The sequence below is a fragment of the Prionailurus bengalensis genome, chromosome D2 (genome assembly GCF_016509475.1).
Source record: "Prionailurus bengalensis isolate Pbe53 chromosome D2, Fcat_Pben_1.1_paternal_pri, whole genome shotgun sequence".
Lineage (NCBI taxonomy): Eukaryota > Metazoa > Chordata > Mammalia > Carnivora > Felidae > Prionailurus > Prionailurus bengalensis.
In genome coordinates this window covers 22,759,681-22,773,231 of record NC_057351.1, presented here as the reverse complement: position 1 = coordinate 22,773,231, position 13,551 = coordinate 22,759,681, and the positions used below count along the sequence as shown (strand labels likewise).

The 13,551-nt window shown below is 36.0% G+C and overlaps 1 protein-coding gene across 1 annotated transcript in view; it reads left to right on the top strand.

Moving 5' to 3' along the window:
• Nucleotides 1-12,364, top strand: part of TMEM26 (transmembrane protein 26) — a 48,141-nt gene extending 35,777 nt beyond the window's left edge. The window contains exons 5-6 of the mRNA XM_043596430.1: nt 5,463-5,539; nt 8,271-12,364. Of these exons, the coding sequence (XP_043452365.1) occupies nt 5,463-5,539; nt 8,271-8,695 (502 nt within the window). The 3' untranslated portion in view covers nt 8,696-12,364. The remainder of the gene's footprint in view (nt 1-5,462; nt 5,540-8,270) is intronic.
• The last annotated feature ends 1,187 nt before the right edge of the window (nt 12,365-13,551 follow it).

Sequence of the window (13,551 nt, the reverse complement as noted above, 5' to 3'; positions counted from 1 at the left end):
GAGTAGCAAGGCTGTAGGTTTTCTCATTCATTTCCAACTAAGTTCATTACTCTTACTGACCACACCTCTAAGCATAAGATTTCACAAATCACTCCAAGCCAAGTCAGCACACTGTGACCATGAGGGACCTCTGGTTTTCATTGTCAAGACCTCTCTGGTAAAACTACTATTCTGACTGACCAAGACACCATTGACATTCCCCTCCTTTTGACTAAACTTTAAAAAGGTCTGTTGTTGAGTATATACTTCTGGCCTTCCTTTCCTTACAGCATTTACTTTAGAAAACTTGCAATTATCAATTCTTTCTCTGCTCCTTTGAGATTAAGTCTTCTCCTAGCCTCTTTCGTGTTTTACTCTCCAGGAATATCTTTGTAATGGATGTAGAAGATGTCCCTTTGAAATGTGATCATCAAAAAAGATAGCACCCCTATCTCTTGGTCTCTTTGGGGTGTTAGAAGCCTAACTTGGTTAGAAGTTAGAAATCGGTTTTGTTAGTAGCCAATTAGCAAACACAAATAGTCTAATCATGTTGACCAATCTCCCCTTCTAATGTCCTCTAGTACTTTTACACTAACTCGCGTCAGTGCTTAAAATCTCTCTTGCCTTTTGTTTCAGTAGGGGTGAACTCAATATTTCTCTCTTATTTCAACAGAGTTGAATAAAGTCTTCCTCGCCTGTTTAACTCTGTCTAGTGCAATTTTTCATTGATATAGCCAAGCTGGAGGGGTGTGAAAATCCATGGACAAGAATACCTCAAACTCCCACTATTCTTAACCGAAGCTCCACCACTTTTTCATAAATAAATGCTACTCAATTTGTTGTTTGCCTTTGGTTGATTTCCAGAGATCTGAAGTGGTTGTTTTTGACAATTTGTCTAGTATGTATGTTTGTTGTAGAGAAGTTTTGCTGACCTTTTCATTCTGCTATAGCCATCCTCCAACATTTTTAACAATTCTGAATTTCAATATCATTGCCAGGAAGAGTTAACTGGTTATTCACACATTTAGAAGTAATCTTTAATGTACAGTCTTTTTTTGAACACAGATCATTTTTAAAGAGAAAAACTCTATTCTCATAACATTATAGTTATTTCACTATATTTGACCACACAAAGGAGAATTTTCCTATTTTTGCACTGTGTTTTCTGTCCATTTAGCTCCTTTTGCTTGGTAAAATATTTTTTCTGGGCTAGGTTAATACTTAATTTTCTCACCTTATTTTTCTCTCTCTCCTTTATTTTTTTTTCTTTTTCTGAAGAGGTTTCTTGGATGTTTTTCTAAAAACTAGGTGAATTCTATCCATTGATCTCTTATCTACAGGAACATTTACACTTCCAAAAAGAAATCGTTAAGCAAATTAGCAATGTATGACTCTGTTTTTACTTTTCATCCAGTAGATTTGGTGCACTGATCTACCAAATTCCAGTCTTTTATCCCCCTAACTTTCCAGGTGGAGAAGTGATACTCACATCTATAATTATATTTGTCAAGATCTTTTGTCTCTTCATGAATAGAGTTCAGTGTCTGCTTACAAGCTTCTCAGTTGACATTTATGAAGACATTACACATGAGAAAATGAGGTGAGACAATTAGGGGAGACAGTTAGACAATGGAGATGATGTTGGATAAATTCACTCCAAAATTCCTTTACAAATTTTGAGTGATTGCCATTTAAGCTCAATGATTTATTTACTTTCCTTTTAACCTTTCTGAGTAACTTTTACTATCTGACTTAATACAAATTTATCTGCTTCAAAATTTTTCTGGCCATTTTTTCCAAAGTTATTTTTGATAAATTTACTAATATGTTTATCAACACTCACATTTCCCCATATTCTGTGTATACTCAGATACTTGTATATGCAAGATATATGTTTATTATTGTAAGGTTAGAATTTGGCTTACATAGGGTGAGGATTTATTTATTATTTATCCTTAGTTTGTGAAATGATAGAATTAAAATACAGAGTTTAAGAAATATGTTCAACATAATAAAAATACTACTGCTACCATTGCTGTTACTGCTGTTGATACTACTGCTACTACTACTGCTAGTACTACTATTACTACTACTGCTGCTACTGCTACTACTACTGCTAGTATTACTACTACTACTACTACTACGGCTACTATTACTGCTAGTACTACTGCTACTACCGCTACTGCTACTACTGCTGCTACTGCTACTACTACTGCTAGTATTACTATTACTACTACTACTAGATAATGTTTATTTATCTCTTGCTGTGATCCAAGTACTGTTTTAAGGGTTTTAATTGTGATAAGTTAGTCTTTACAATAAACTATGAGGGGGATACTATCATTATCACCATTTATAAGCTGAACTGTGGCAGGCGAGAGAAGTTGAGAAAGTCTCAAGGTTATAAGATAATAAAAAATAAAAAAAATAATACCTGCATAATTAGTCTGTTTCAAGTGCTGTTCTAAGAGCTTTACATGTTTAACATATTTTAACAACATACTTAATGAAATTATGCTGTAAAATCCAGTAGTTATTATTATTGTTATCTTCATATTGAAGAAGATAAACTAAAGCATATAGATGTGAAATTACTTGTTCATGTTCATGTAGTCAGTAAATATTCTGGGATTGGAGGCCCACATCCTAGCTCTCTAGTGAGGGCTGGAGCTGGTGTTTGAACTCCAGCAACCCAACACCAGACCTCATGCTTCACCATTGCTTTCTGCTGTCTGGCAGACAAATTGCACATGAGTTTTTGGTAGAATTATTGAAGTTTGGGATTAGAAGAAACTTCAAAAGTCGTCGTCTATTGAACAATCTATTTTACATCTGTTGCAAAATCCTCTCCAGAATTTTTTCTCAACAAGTTTTTGTCCAGACTTTCTTTGAAAATCTTCACTAATAGAGAATATACTAACCCCAGGCCATCTCATTCCATTTTGACTTGATATTATTAGAAAGTACTTTTCTCTATTGTGATAAAATTTGGATTCTTATAGGTGACACTAAAATCCTTTGAATCTGAATTGGCCCTCTGAAGTCACAAGAAATGTTTAATTCCTTTTCCGCATGATAGCCTTTAAGTATATGAAATAAAGTTTTTAGGGACTCTTGTTTTTAGTTTCTTGAACTATCCCACATAGAACATGGCTCTACGATCTCTCACCATCCTAGTCTCTCTCCTTTGGACCAAAGACTTTATAAACTTTCCTCCTAAACCATGAAGCACAATACCTAATATTTCAGATATATTCTGAACATTATAGAATATAGCAGGCTAAAACTTTCTGTTTCCTTTATGTAAATAAGTTAAGCACAATGGTTAAAAGGGTGGATGCTGAAACCAGCTGTCTAGTTTTGATTTCTGCTTCCAACACTTATAACCACATTACTTTGGACAAGTTTCTATAATTCTGTGCCTCAGTTTCCTCACTGGTCTAATAGGGATAAGTGTAACTATTTTGTAGAATTGATATGAGTGTGACCCTTAGAAACCCTTAGAAAGCTTCCTGAAATAGTATGAGCTTCAGAAACTGTGGGCAAAATTATTTAAAACTTCAGGAACTTATTGGAGGTCTCTTATATATAGACATTGACATTGCAAAGATGGAAAAGTTATAGACTCCATTCCCTAGGTATCTCCATTTAAAATTCTAGACTTTATGCTTCTTATGAAGCGACCTATGATTGCATTTGATATTGGAAAATCATCAATAATGTCACACTGTGGACTTATAATTAGATAATAGTAAGGGAAAATCCTTGAGCTTTCTTTATGGTGGCTGCTTTGAAATGGTATCTCTTCTATCCTATTATAGGTCATACAGTTACAACTTGAGAAGATCTTTTAGGATCCTGATTGTGTCTTCTGGGGAAATGGTTTCCCATCCAACCTCCATGTTTTATGTGTATATGAGAAGCCTTCCATCAATGTGCAACCAAGTCATTGGTGAAATGTGAAGTAGAACAGAATCAAAGACAGAGCCTGCAGCAACCCTCAGAGAGCTCCCTTTGGGGAGTCATTTACAGAGTTAGAAATCCACCTAATTGTGCTCACACCCAGAACATTTCTTAATCTTGTTAATAAGAACACTGTGGGAGGCTTTTTTTACAAGCCTTATTTAAACCCAAATGTCTGATATTAATTTATTTATCATTACTTCTTTGGTAATCCTAACTCTATTGAAGAGAGAAAGAGAGAGAATGATCTTAGTATTTACTGAGTGCAATTGTTCTCAAGGAAGCTGTGCTAATTCTTAGTAATTACTGTCTTCCATAAGGGCTTTCAGAAATCTTCTAAATAATCACTTATATAACCTAACTAGGGATTAATAGTAAATGTGCCTTTTGTATTTTAAGATACACTTCTGCTTCATTTTGAAAATTAAGACTTTATTATTTTTTTTGTCTCCACCCTTGTCTCTGCCATTAACTGCCAAGATAATGATGGCTCATAGTTTTTGAGATCTAATTTTTCAGGGCCTCAATACTTGAAGCATTTAAAGATATCTTTAAAATCACCTCATTTCTTTTGGTTTCAACTACTCTTCCCTGATGCCTTTCTATTCCTCTCCAACATTAAAATCCCTCCTGACGGAGAAGTTGGCAATCAAATCTGCTATAATACCACTAATCTCAAATTGATAACTTCCTTTGTATTTTCACTAAAAAAAATTGACTTTGACATTTCTATAGTATCCTTTGTATTTTTATAACATCTATTCTTTCTGACTTCAGTATTCAAGACCATTCTTTTAGGTCGATGACATTTGTATATTTGCCAAGTATGGATCCTTCTTCTGTACATTCAACAATTCCTTCCACAAATATTTGTTGAGAGTCTATTATTTTCCAGTCACTGTTCTAGGCCCTGGGGATACAATAGTGAAAGAAACTCTCATATTCCTTGACTTACATATTCTAGTGTAAATTTTTGATTATTGGATTTATCTTTCCGCTTTTTTCTGACCTGAAGATACTTTTCTTTTATATGCTGAGCTTTTCATTGTTGAGCATCATCCAGTCCTTTTGAGATATATTTTTAAGTTAGAGTCTCATGATCTTACCAAAAAAGTTCTCACTTTTTCTTGAGAATTCTTGAAATCAGCCCTCTGAATTTGTGAGTCAATGTCTAACATTATTCTTAGCATTTATCTCCAATAATGTTTCCATGATTTTGTAAAACTAAAGACAACAATATGGGACAAAGAGGCTTTGCCATAATTTACACAGATGTTGGCACATGTGGGAGTTGGATTTTAAGTGTCAGTTTTGCTTTGTGTGTTTTATTTTTTTTTTTACTTCCTCATTATTCCATTATAATCATGCATGGAGTTTCATGGGTTTTTTATATCACCAAGATGTTTTGACAAGTCTCAAGAGGTTTATTAGTGCATACTCAAATATGAAAAAAAGATAAATTATTTCTTAAAAAATGATCATATTTTTATTACTAATTTAAAATTATGTCTGCATTTTAGGAATAGCCCTGCCCTAGTCTATGCCATCCTTGTTATATGGACCTGGAGCATGCTGCAGTTTCCACTTGACCTGGCAGGTGAATGTCTTGATGTTTGCTCAAAGAAACAGAAAACGATTAACTCTTGATTAAAAACTGTAATAAAGCTAAGGAGGCATCTGAGAGGATTATCATTTTGATATCCCAATGTTAATTCCAGTTCAGTTTAGAAGAAAAGTCAACTGAAACTCAGGAAATACACTAGTGGATCCACCCTGTTACGTGGTGAGCGGGAGATAACTGAACATTACCAGAGCACAGCTTTACATTCTCTTCAAAAGTGGTTCTATCATGTATGAGTTGGAAAATCTCCCTCAAGTTAGTTAAGACATCTGTGCCTCAGTTTCTCACCAATGAAATGGGGCTGATAATCATAGTAGCTAGGATTGAAGGTTCTTGTGATGACTAAATAAGGTATGGCTTGTAAAATGCTTAGCGCATTTGCTGGAATATAAATATTCCTTCATGATATTTTAGGAGCTCATTTTTGTCCCTTTGTCAAAACATCATAAGGGAGTAAGAGCAGTTCTGGGGTCTCGTGGAAAATTAAAATTCTTCTTAGAAGTAGTCCTTGGAATTCCATTGGCCTTATTTTAATAAATACATAAACTCCTGAGACTTTGCAAGAAGAAACTGTTTTCTAAGCATATCATACTAACCTAGAGTTGCATTGTCCAATATGGTACTTGCTAGCTACATGTGGCTATTGAAATTTAAATGAAAATTAATTAAAATTAAACAAAATCCAAAGTTCAGTTCCTCAGTCACACTAGCCTCATTTCAAGTGCTCCACTGCCACATGTGGCTGCTGTGGTAGGCAGTGGATTAGGCAGAACATTTTTACTATCACAGAAGTTTCAATTGGACAGCATTGATCTGGAGTCATCCCTTAACTTCTAGGAAGGATCCCTGGAATTCTGACTTGAGAATTCTCCAGGATGCCACTTTACTCTGAAGAAATTCTAGGATTTAGTAATTACATTTTTCTTAAACCTAACTTCTTTTTTATGGCACCCTACCCACTGGCATCAGGATTAGAATTAATCTAGAATAGGGATTTTTAATCTTCTCTGCATCTTTTTTGGCTTATGTTAATAGGCCCAGAACTTTCATAGGTAATTTTAGAATTTAGCAACCACTTTATGAAACAAAATTGTCACCAGAGTAGATGGAAAGAATGACTGTGGCTTTTTAAAAATACCCCAAATCTCATTACTAATTAATAATTACAAACAAATTTTTGCCAGTAACACACATCTCTCTCACACACACACACACATTTTGTCATAATGTGCCCAGTCTATACTTATTGATCAGGTGGTGTCTCCCAACAGAATATAAGGTACCATCACTTTAGATGTTGAATAACAGTCTTAGGAGGTCCCTTCAGAACCATTTCCTGACCCTAACTTCTTAGGAGAGGCCACTATTGATCTTATGTTGGTTTTTCTTTTGTCATTCACTCTGCTGATCCTCACCCTCCCCTATCTTGTGGTTTATAGACTTGCTAAGAAAATTTTTATTTGGGAAAGAAATTCTGTAAACTTTCGGGGGTGATAATGTTATGCAGCTGTTTGAAAAACAAAGACCAAATGTTACTTCTGACTAAATCACTATTGTATTTTCCAACAAACAGTACATTATGTTCACCCATATCAAAGCAGCTTCATAATATTTGCAGGCTCCAGTAGACGAAGGCATTCTTTGTTTGAAAATTCCAAATGGAAGGCTTCATTATTATAAAGGATTATATTATGCCCTTGACCTTGAATTAAATTAGCATTTTAGAAATTAAAACAAAAAGGTTCATCTGTTGATTGGGCCTCCTTTTGTTCAACTGGAAAATCAGTAATTATATCCAGTGTTTCTTGTAAACTGTGAAACAAAACCATAAGGCATTAGACAAAATGAAATAACAATGGCATTTATTTTGGGCTTTTGTCCCCCCACCATTAGAAAAATATGTTCAACATGAATTGAGTTTCAATTTGAATTATAAACACTTGAATTTCCACAACATAATTTATACATATGCCTAAGTCAACCAGGAAACAGGTAGATCCCAAAGGGAGGATACAGAAGGATCTGGGCCTTGTATCTATACTCTGGTCTGTCTCCCAAACTCAGCAGTCAGATAAGTCATTCATTATCCAAAGGGAAAGAGAGAAGTGAGAAATCAGAGAGGAGCTAGTGGAAACAAAAAGAACTGGTGAATAGGGGCCCCTCTCCTCACAGACATCATTGTTACCTCAGTTTTCAAAGGAAGAAGTGGGCCCAGGAAGGTTAAGTAACTTGGCCAGAATCTTGCTAAAAAAAACGAGGCAGCCAGTCTATCTGGCTTGAGGCCTAGAGTGCCCGGCTATGCTGTCTCCTTACGCAGTAGACCCCAAGGACAGACCCAGCAGTTTGTCTTGTTCTATATTCTTGCTAGCCTAATTGATTGTGCTTTCCCCAGGATTCAGACTAAAAGGTGATCTAAAATTTGTTACATGGATAGAAACATGATGACTGGCTTTCTTTGGTGTTTTATTGAAATTATAACAGATTCTTGATTTTAAAGATAAAATTACTAAGGATATTAAATAGTTAAGGGGTGACTAAGGATGGTGTTAAATGTAAAGGGTGGTATCACCTTTCCCCCCCAGAATTAAATTATAGAATCACTCCCAATTGTTAACTAGCACAGCACCCATTGTTAATGACTCTTCCCCATTTCATTCTGCCTTATACATTTCAGGGATGTGCTAATTGTTCTGTCTTGTGTTCTCAGTACAGCATGTCGTCTGCCCCTTGTCTGTGGCAATGAGGGGGTTCCCCAGTCTGTTTTTTTGCCAGTACAGTGCCGATCTGTGGAACATTGGAATCAGCATCTTCATACAAGATGGTCCCTTCCTTGTCGTGCGTCTCATATTGATGACCTATTTCAAAGTGATAAACCAGATGCTGGTGTTCTTTGCCGCAAAGAATTTCCTTGTGGTGGTGTTGCAACTCTATCGCTTGGTGGTGCTGGGGCTGGATGTCCGTGCTTCCTTGCGAAATCGGCCAGGAAGACTGAAAGCAGAGCACAGCTGCCTGTGTGAGCCAGCTGTGAGTGGGATCTCACCTGGAGATTGGGCGAGTGGCTCTAATGGGGGCTTGGGTACCCCCTTGCAGGCCTTGCCTGTCACCCCTGAGCACTCTCACCCCACACCGTAGTTCCTTACTGACAGCAGCATGCAGCTAGAACGTTCGACTTTCTGGTTCCTCTTACAGACAGAATCTACCCACCCCCTTCTTTTTTAACTTTGGCATGTAATAATTTTCAAAGGAACAACATAAAAAGCGATCTTAAGCCAAAGCCGAGGAATTTTCTTTTTTCGACTGAATGGAAAGAACTTTGATTAGTGGCTATCGCTACAACTTCTGTGTGATGGTATCAGATGTTATAGTTGTTCAACGACTAAGTGATTTGTTTGTCTTGAACTGTTTGAAAAGCTATGGACAGGGTTACAGTGACATGCCCTCAAAAAGATTTAGTGCAGACAAACTGTCACGGCTGTTACCTGAAAATAGAGAAGCTTTGAACTTTGGCTCCATTGTCAGACTATCTCATCTGATCTTTTCTGCAATGTCCCTGACATCAAAAAATGTACATTCAGTGAATGCAGAACAAATGAAGGGAAAAGTGCTTTTAAAATTACCTCACCGTGAGCTGGAAGCAGTGAAAATCTCTGCCCAGCTTCCATGGCATTGAGAGCCCTCTTCATCGCTGCACAGACCTTCCCAGGAAAATCATTTTTCTGGGCTGATGTGGTATTCTGTCATGGCGCATATGCTCTTACAGAAATTTTATTGCTTTTGGCTTGGGCACTGCGAAATTCACAGCAAGCCATTTCGGTTGTGAGGCAGGAAATACTGGTAATGCTAGCAAAGTCACAATTTCCACCCTGAAACATGATTTGTGGTATTCGTCAGTATTTTTCTTAACTCTACTTTACCGTTTTCTCCATTGCCAAGTCGAATTATGTGGGTTGAAGCAAGGAAGCACTGAAGCAGTGAATAAAGGTGTTTCAGTCCCTTTAAGTGTTACCATAGTTTCTGGAGTCCGCCAGTGGTAGGCAGAACTCCTCTGAGCTGCCACTATGGAGCCGAGCCTGCCTTTGGTCTCAGGGAAGGTACTGGGGCTGGAGGCTGGCATCAGCCCTACACCCAGCCAACAGCCGTTGATTAGTGACAGGGCTCAGAAGATGCCACCACATTGTGAATGTCAGAAAATTCGCTTTTCTTGCCTGCATTAACGACTTCACTTTCCCAGTGTTGAAATAGCCATACGTTACCCTTTATACACATCTGTACTTTCTAGATGGAGGTCATTCAGAACCTTTTGAAATGATTTTTGCTTTTAAGATGCAGTGTGGAAAGTTACCTGACTATATAGCAGTAATTACATGTGGGGCAAGCAGTTCCAAAACTCTTCTTTTAGGGTTCAAGGCACAATTCCTGCTTGTTAGTATGCTGAGGAATTCAAAAGGACATGAAAGATAAGACACAGTATGACCTTAAGTTGGGTGTGGCTGTGTGACAACCAATCAGAACAATTTTATCTATAAATCTGTGTGAATGATATCTGCTCAAAGCATTGGGTAAAAAGTTTCCTAGGCAAATTCTGTTTTTATACAGAGAAATTGGTATTTTCCACTTCATGGCTTTGGTGCCTCATAACGCCTTTCTGTTTCTTCCTCTTCTTCCTTGTGCTTCTAATTTTAACAAGGTGATGATTATAAAACTTACATGTGAAACTAACGGAGAACATTTGTAATTTTCATAATAATTTTGTGAACCTTAAGACCAGGAAATTATATTTATATAAAGTAAAGAACTTGACAACTTTTAAGGGCGTGTTATTTAAAATGCTTAGCAATTGGAAGCAAAATAATAACTGCTACTATTTATAAGAGTGCCTCGCGGAATCTGTTTTTATGTTGACTGTTTTATGTTGAATGTTTTCCTCCACAACATGTATGTGCTGCTTATTACTGCAGAGTTGCTCATGGCATACTTTTCATGTTTTAATTTTTTTTTCTCCCAGCAAAACAAACATTGAACATCTAAAAATAGATAAACTATAAAGTAGTACGAGCTGTTGCAAGGATATTTTTAAATGCTTTCAAAAATGAGACTTGGCTGGGCTTCGTGAATGAATTCCTAGTGTTTAAGTAAAGTATTTTGTAATTAGCACTCCTCCAAAGGCCTGGGAAATGGGAAGTCCAGAGTCTTGCTTTCCTTAGAGTGCCAGGATGGCAGAGAGCACAGAGGACCGACTCGGCAATGAATAGTGGCAAAAATAGACACACGCTGTACAAGGTTTTCCAGGAAAATCTGCTAAGGGCAGCATTTGTTAACCTAACTGCCAGTACGCTCACTCTTTTCGACTGTTTTTATAGCATAAAAAAGCCTATATTCATTTTGTTTATTTAAAAACAAAACCTAAATCCAGGTTGTATCCCTAGGACCCCTGATGGCAAGAGTTAGAATTGTATTCATTTAATTGTATACTTTTATTGTAGATTGCTAAACGTTGGAGTGTTTGAAAACATCCCAGCCTTTGCTATGTCAAGTGGCTAGATCAGTAGTTACCGCCCATATATTGATTGACAGCCTGGGACTTGCTTCCATTTTATTTCTAATCAGATAACGATTTAGACCATCTGTACAATGTGTTGTAAGCCATCCCTCTCTACAGCCTTGCACAAGACACGTGACACGCTAATCCCCGGCCACCTAAGAGAGTGGCTTGTTTGTAGTGCTGTGGTTATTGTTGTGGTAGTTGTTCCTGAATGGCTTGATTGAAGCCCGATCAAACGTCCTCCATAAAAACATTTTCTCCTTGTGAGAAAACAGTGTACGTGTTTCAACGACGCTGCATGCAAACAAACCTTATAACCATCTCGTGGATTTACTTTTCACCTTAGTAAGATAGGTCTCAAAAGACGTGACTTCATAGTGCAAGATGTCTAGCTGTCTTTGTCTTTCATCATTCTGTTAATTTTTATTTACAGATAACATAAACTGGAACTAACATAAAAAAATAAAAATTGGTATCGGCCAATAACATCCTCTATAATCTTCCAAAATGAAAAATCTTGCACAGATCTATCAGTTGGCTCTGCAGTGCTTCCATTCACATGCAGCAGCATTTCAGGCCTTGTAAGATCAGAAAAAGCCAAGAAGTACCAGGATTCACTATTGTAATACTAATTGTGAATTTTTTATTTATTGGAAAGTTTCCAAAGCCCCGGAAAGGCATGCATTGTCTGTTCACATGGTTTAGGGTTTCCTCCCAAGTTTCAGAGTTCAACATTGACTTCTTTCTATTCTCTTTGGCATTTAATTTCAATGATTTGGAATCCATTCTCCTGTTAAAAGAGAGATAGAGAGGCAAAAGGCCAAGCCTCTGTCCACCTTCATTCTACTTCAGCTCTACGAAAGTGGAATGTTGAAATATACTGCAGGGCCTTAAAGATGCACATAAAAAAAAAAATCTTGACTTATAAGAGACTTCCTTTTGTTGTTGTTGTTTTTTCTAACTTCTTTTTACTTACTGGACATTCTTATCCACTCTTGCTAATATCTGATACAAGGCAGCTGGAGAACATTTATAGCCTTGAGGCTTCAAATAACTTTCCCTATGATGGGAGGAACTTTAAACAATGTTCGAATAATCAACTGTTGCAACCTTATATTTTACACATGTCCCTCCTCTAAATCCTTCTTTCTAGAATATTTTGTGAGAATATTTTCTCTGAATTATTTATATTTATACTATTTTGCTATGAATGACCTTTGTATTTTATTATACACATTAAATAGTTTGTTAGAACCTTATCTTGATGTCTGTTATCTGTCTGCATTTCTTGTCTTTGTTGTCTACTGTCATTAGTTTCATTTAGTTTTTAAACTTGGATTTAAAAAAAAAACACATCTATTTAGAATGTGACTAAAGTGGCATTTCAAACTAGCGAGGAAAGACTGACCAATTTTATAAATGATGTTGGGAAATTTTGTGAACCATCTGGAAAAAATAAAGTGAGATTTTTATCTCACGCAATATATAGAAATAAATTCCAGATGGATTAAAGAACTAAATGTAAAAGTGAAAACTATAAAATATTAGAAGAAAATATGGACTGTGTCTTTAGCACTGGGGAATGGGGAGGTCTTTCAAAGCAAGACATGAAACCCAGAAGCTATGAGAGAAAAGATTGACAGATCAATAAAGGTTTAAAATTTCTGAATGGCCAAAGGTGTCAGAAATACATCACTATCATTTTCTGGGGAATGGTGTCAGTTCAGTTATATAAGAGAAATGAGAGATATAGAAATTAGAAAGAAGTCAAGTTTACTATTTAATTCTAGAAGATTGAGTCTTGAACATCCAAGAAAAACATGCAAAAACCTACGGCAGTATTAAAAATAATAATCTAACATCATGCAAAAAATCAATGCTTTTCTCTATATAAACATACATCACATAAAATATGTATTTGAATGAGAGATTTCCATTACAATATAAACTAGAACCATAAAGTACATAGGAATAAACTTGGTAAACTTGGTACAAGAGTTTTGTAAAGAAAACTTCAAAAATGATTTTGAAGACCTCAGTGGATAATTTAGCATCATAAGTTACATTTCTATTGGAGAACAGTTAGATGCCTTGATATTTTAAAGAATTTCTCCTAAACTGATCTATAAATTTAACACAACCACCATAATGACAGCAATAAGATTTTACTTTTTAATGATTACCCAAGCTAATTCTAAAGACTTTTTGATAAAGTAAGGATGAAAGAAAGTCTGGAAAATACTGAAAGTAAGAAAAAAAATGAGAAAGAGATTTCAGTATATTTAAATATATTATACAGCTACAATAACCAAGAGAATTCAGTTCTGTCAGGCAGAAAAAAAGGAACAGAATAAGGTCAAGAAATAGGTTGAAATACATAAGGGTTTTGATATATGATAAATCATGAGTAGAGGGGTGACAAAGTATAGTATGTGGCTTAAGGTTT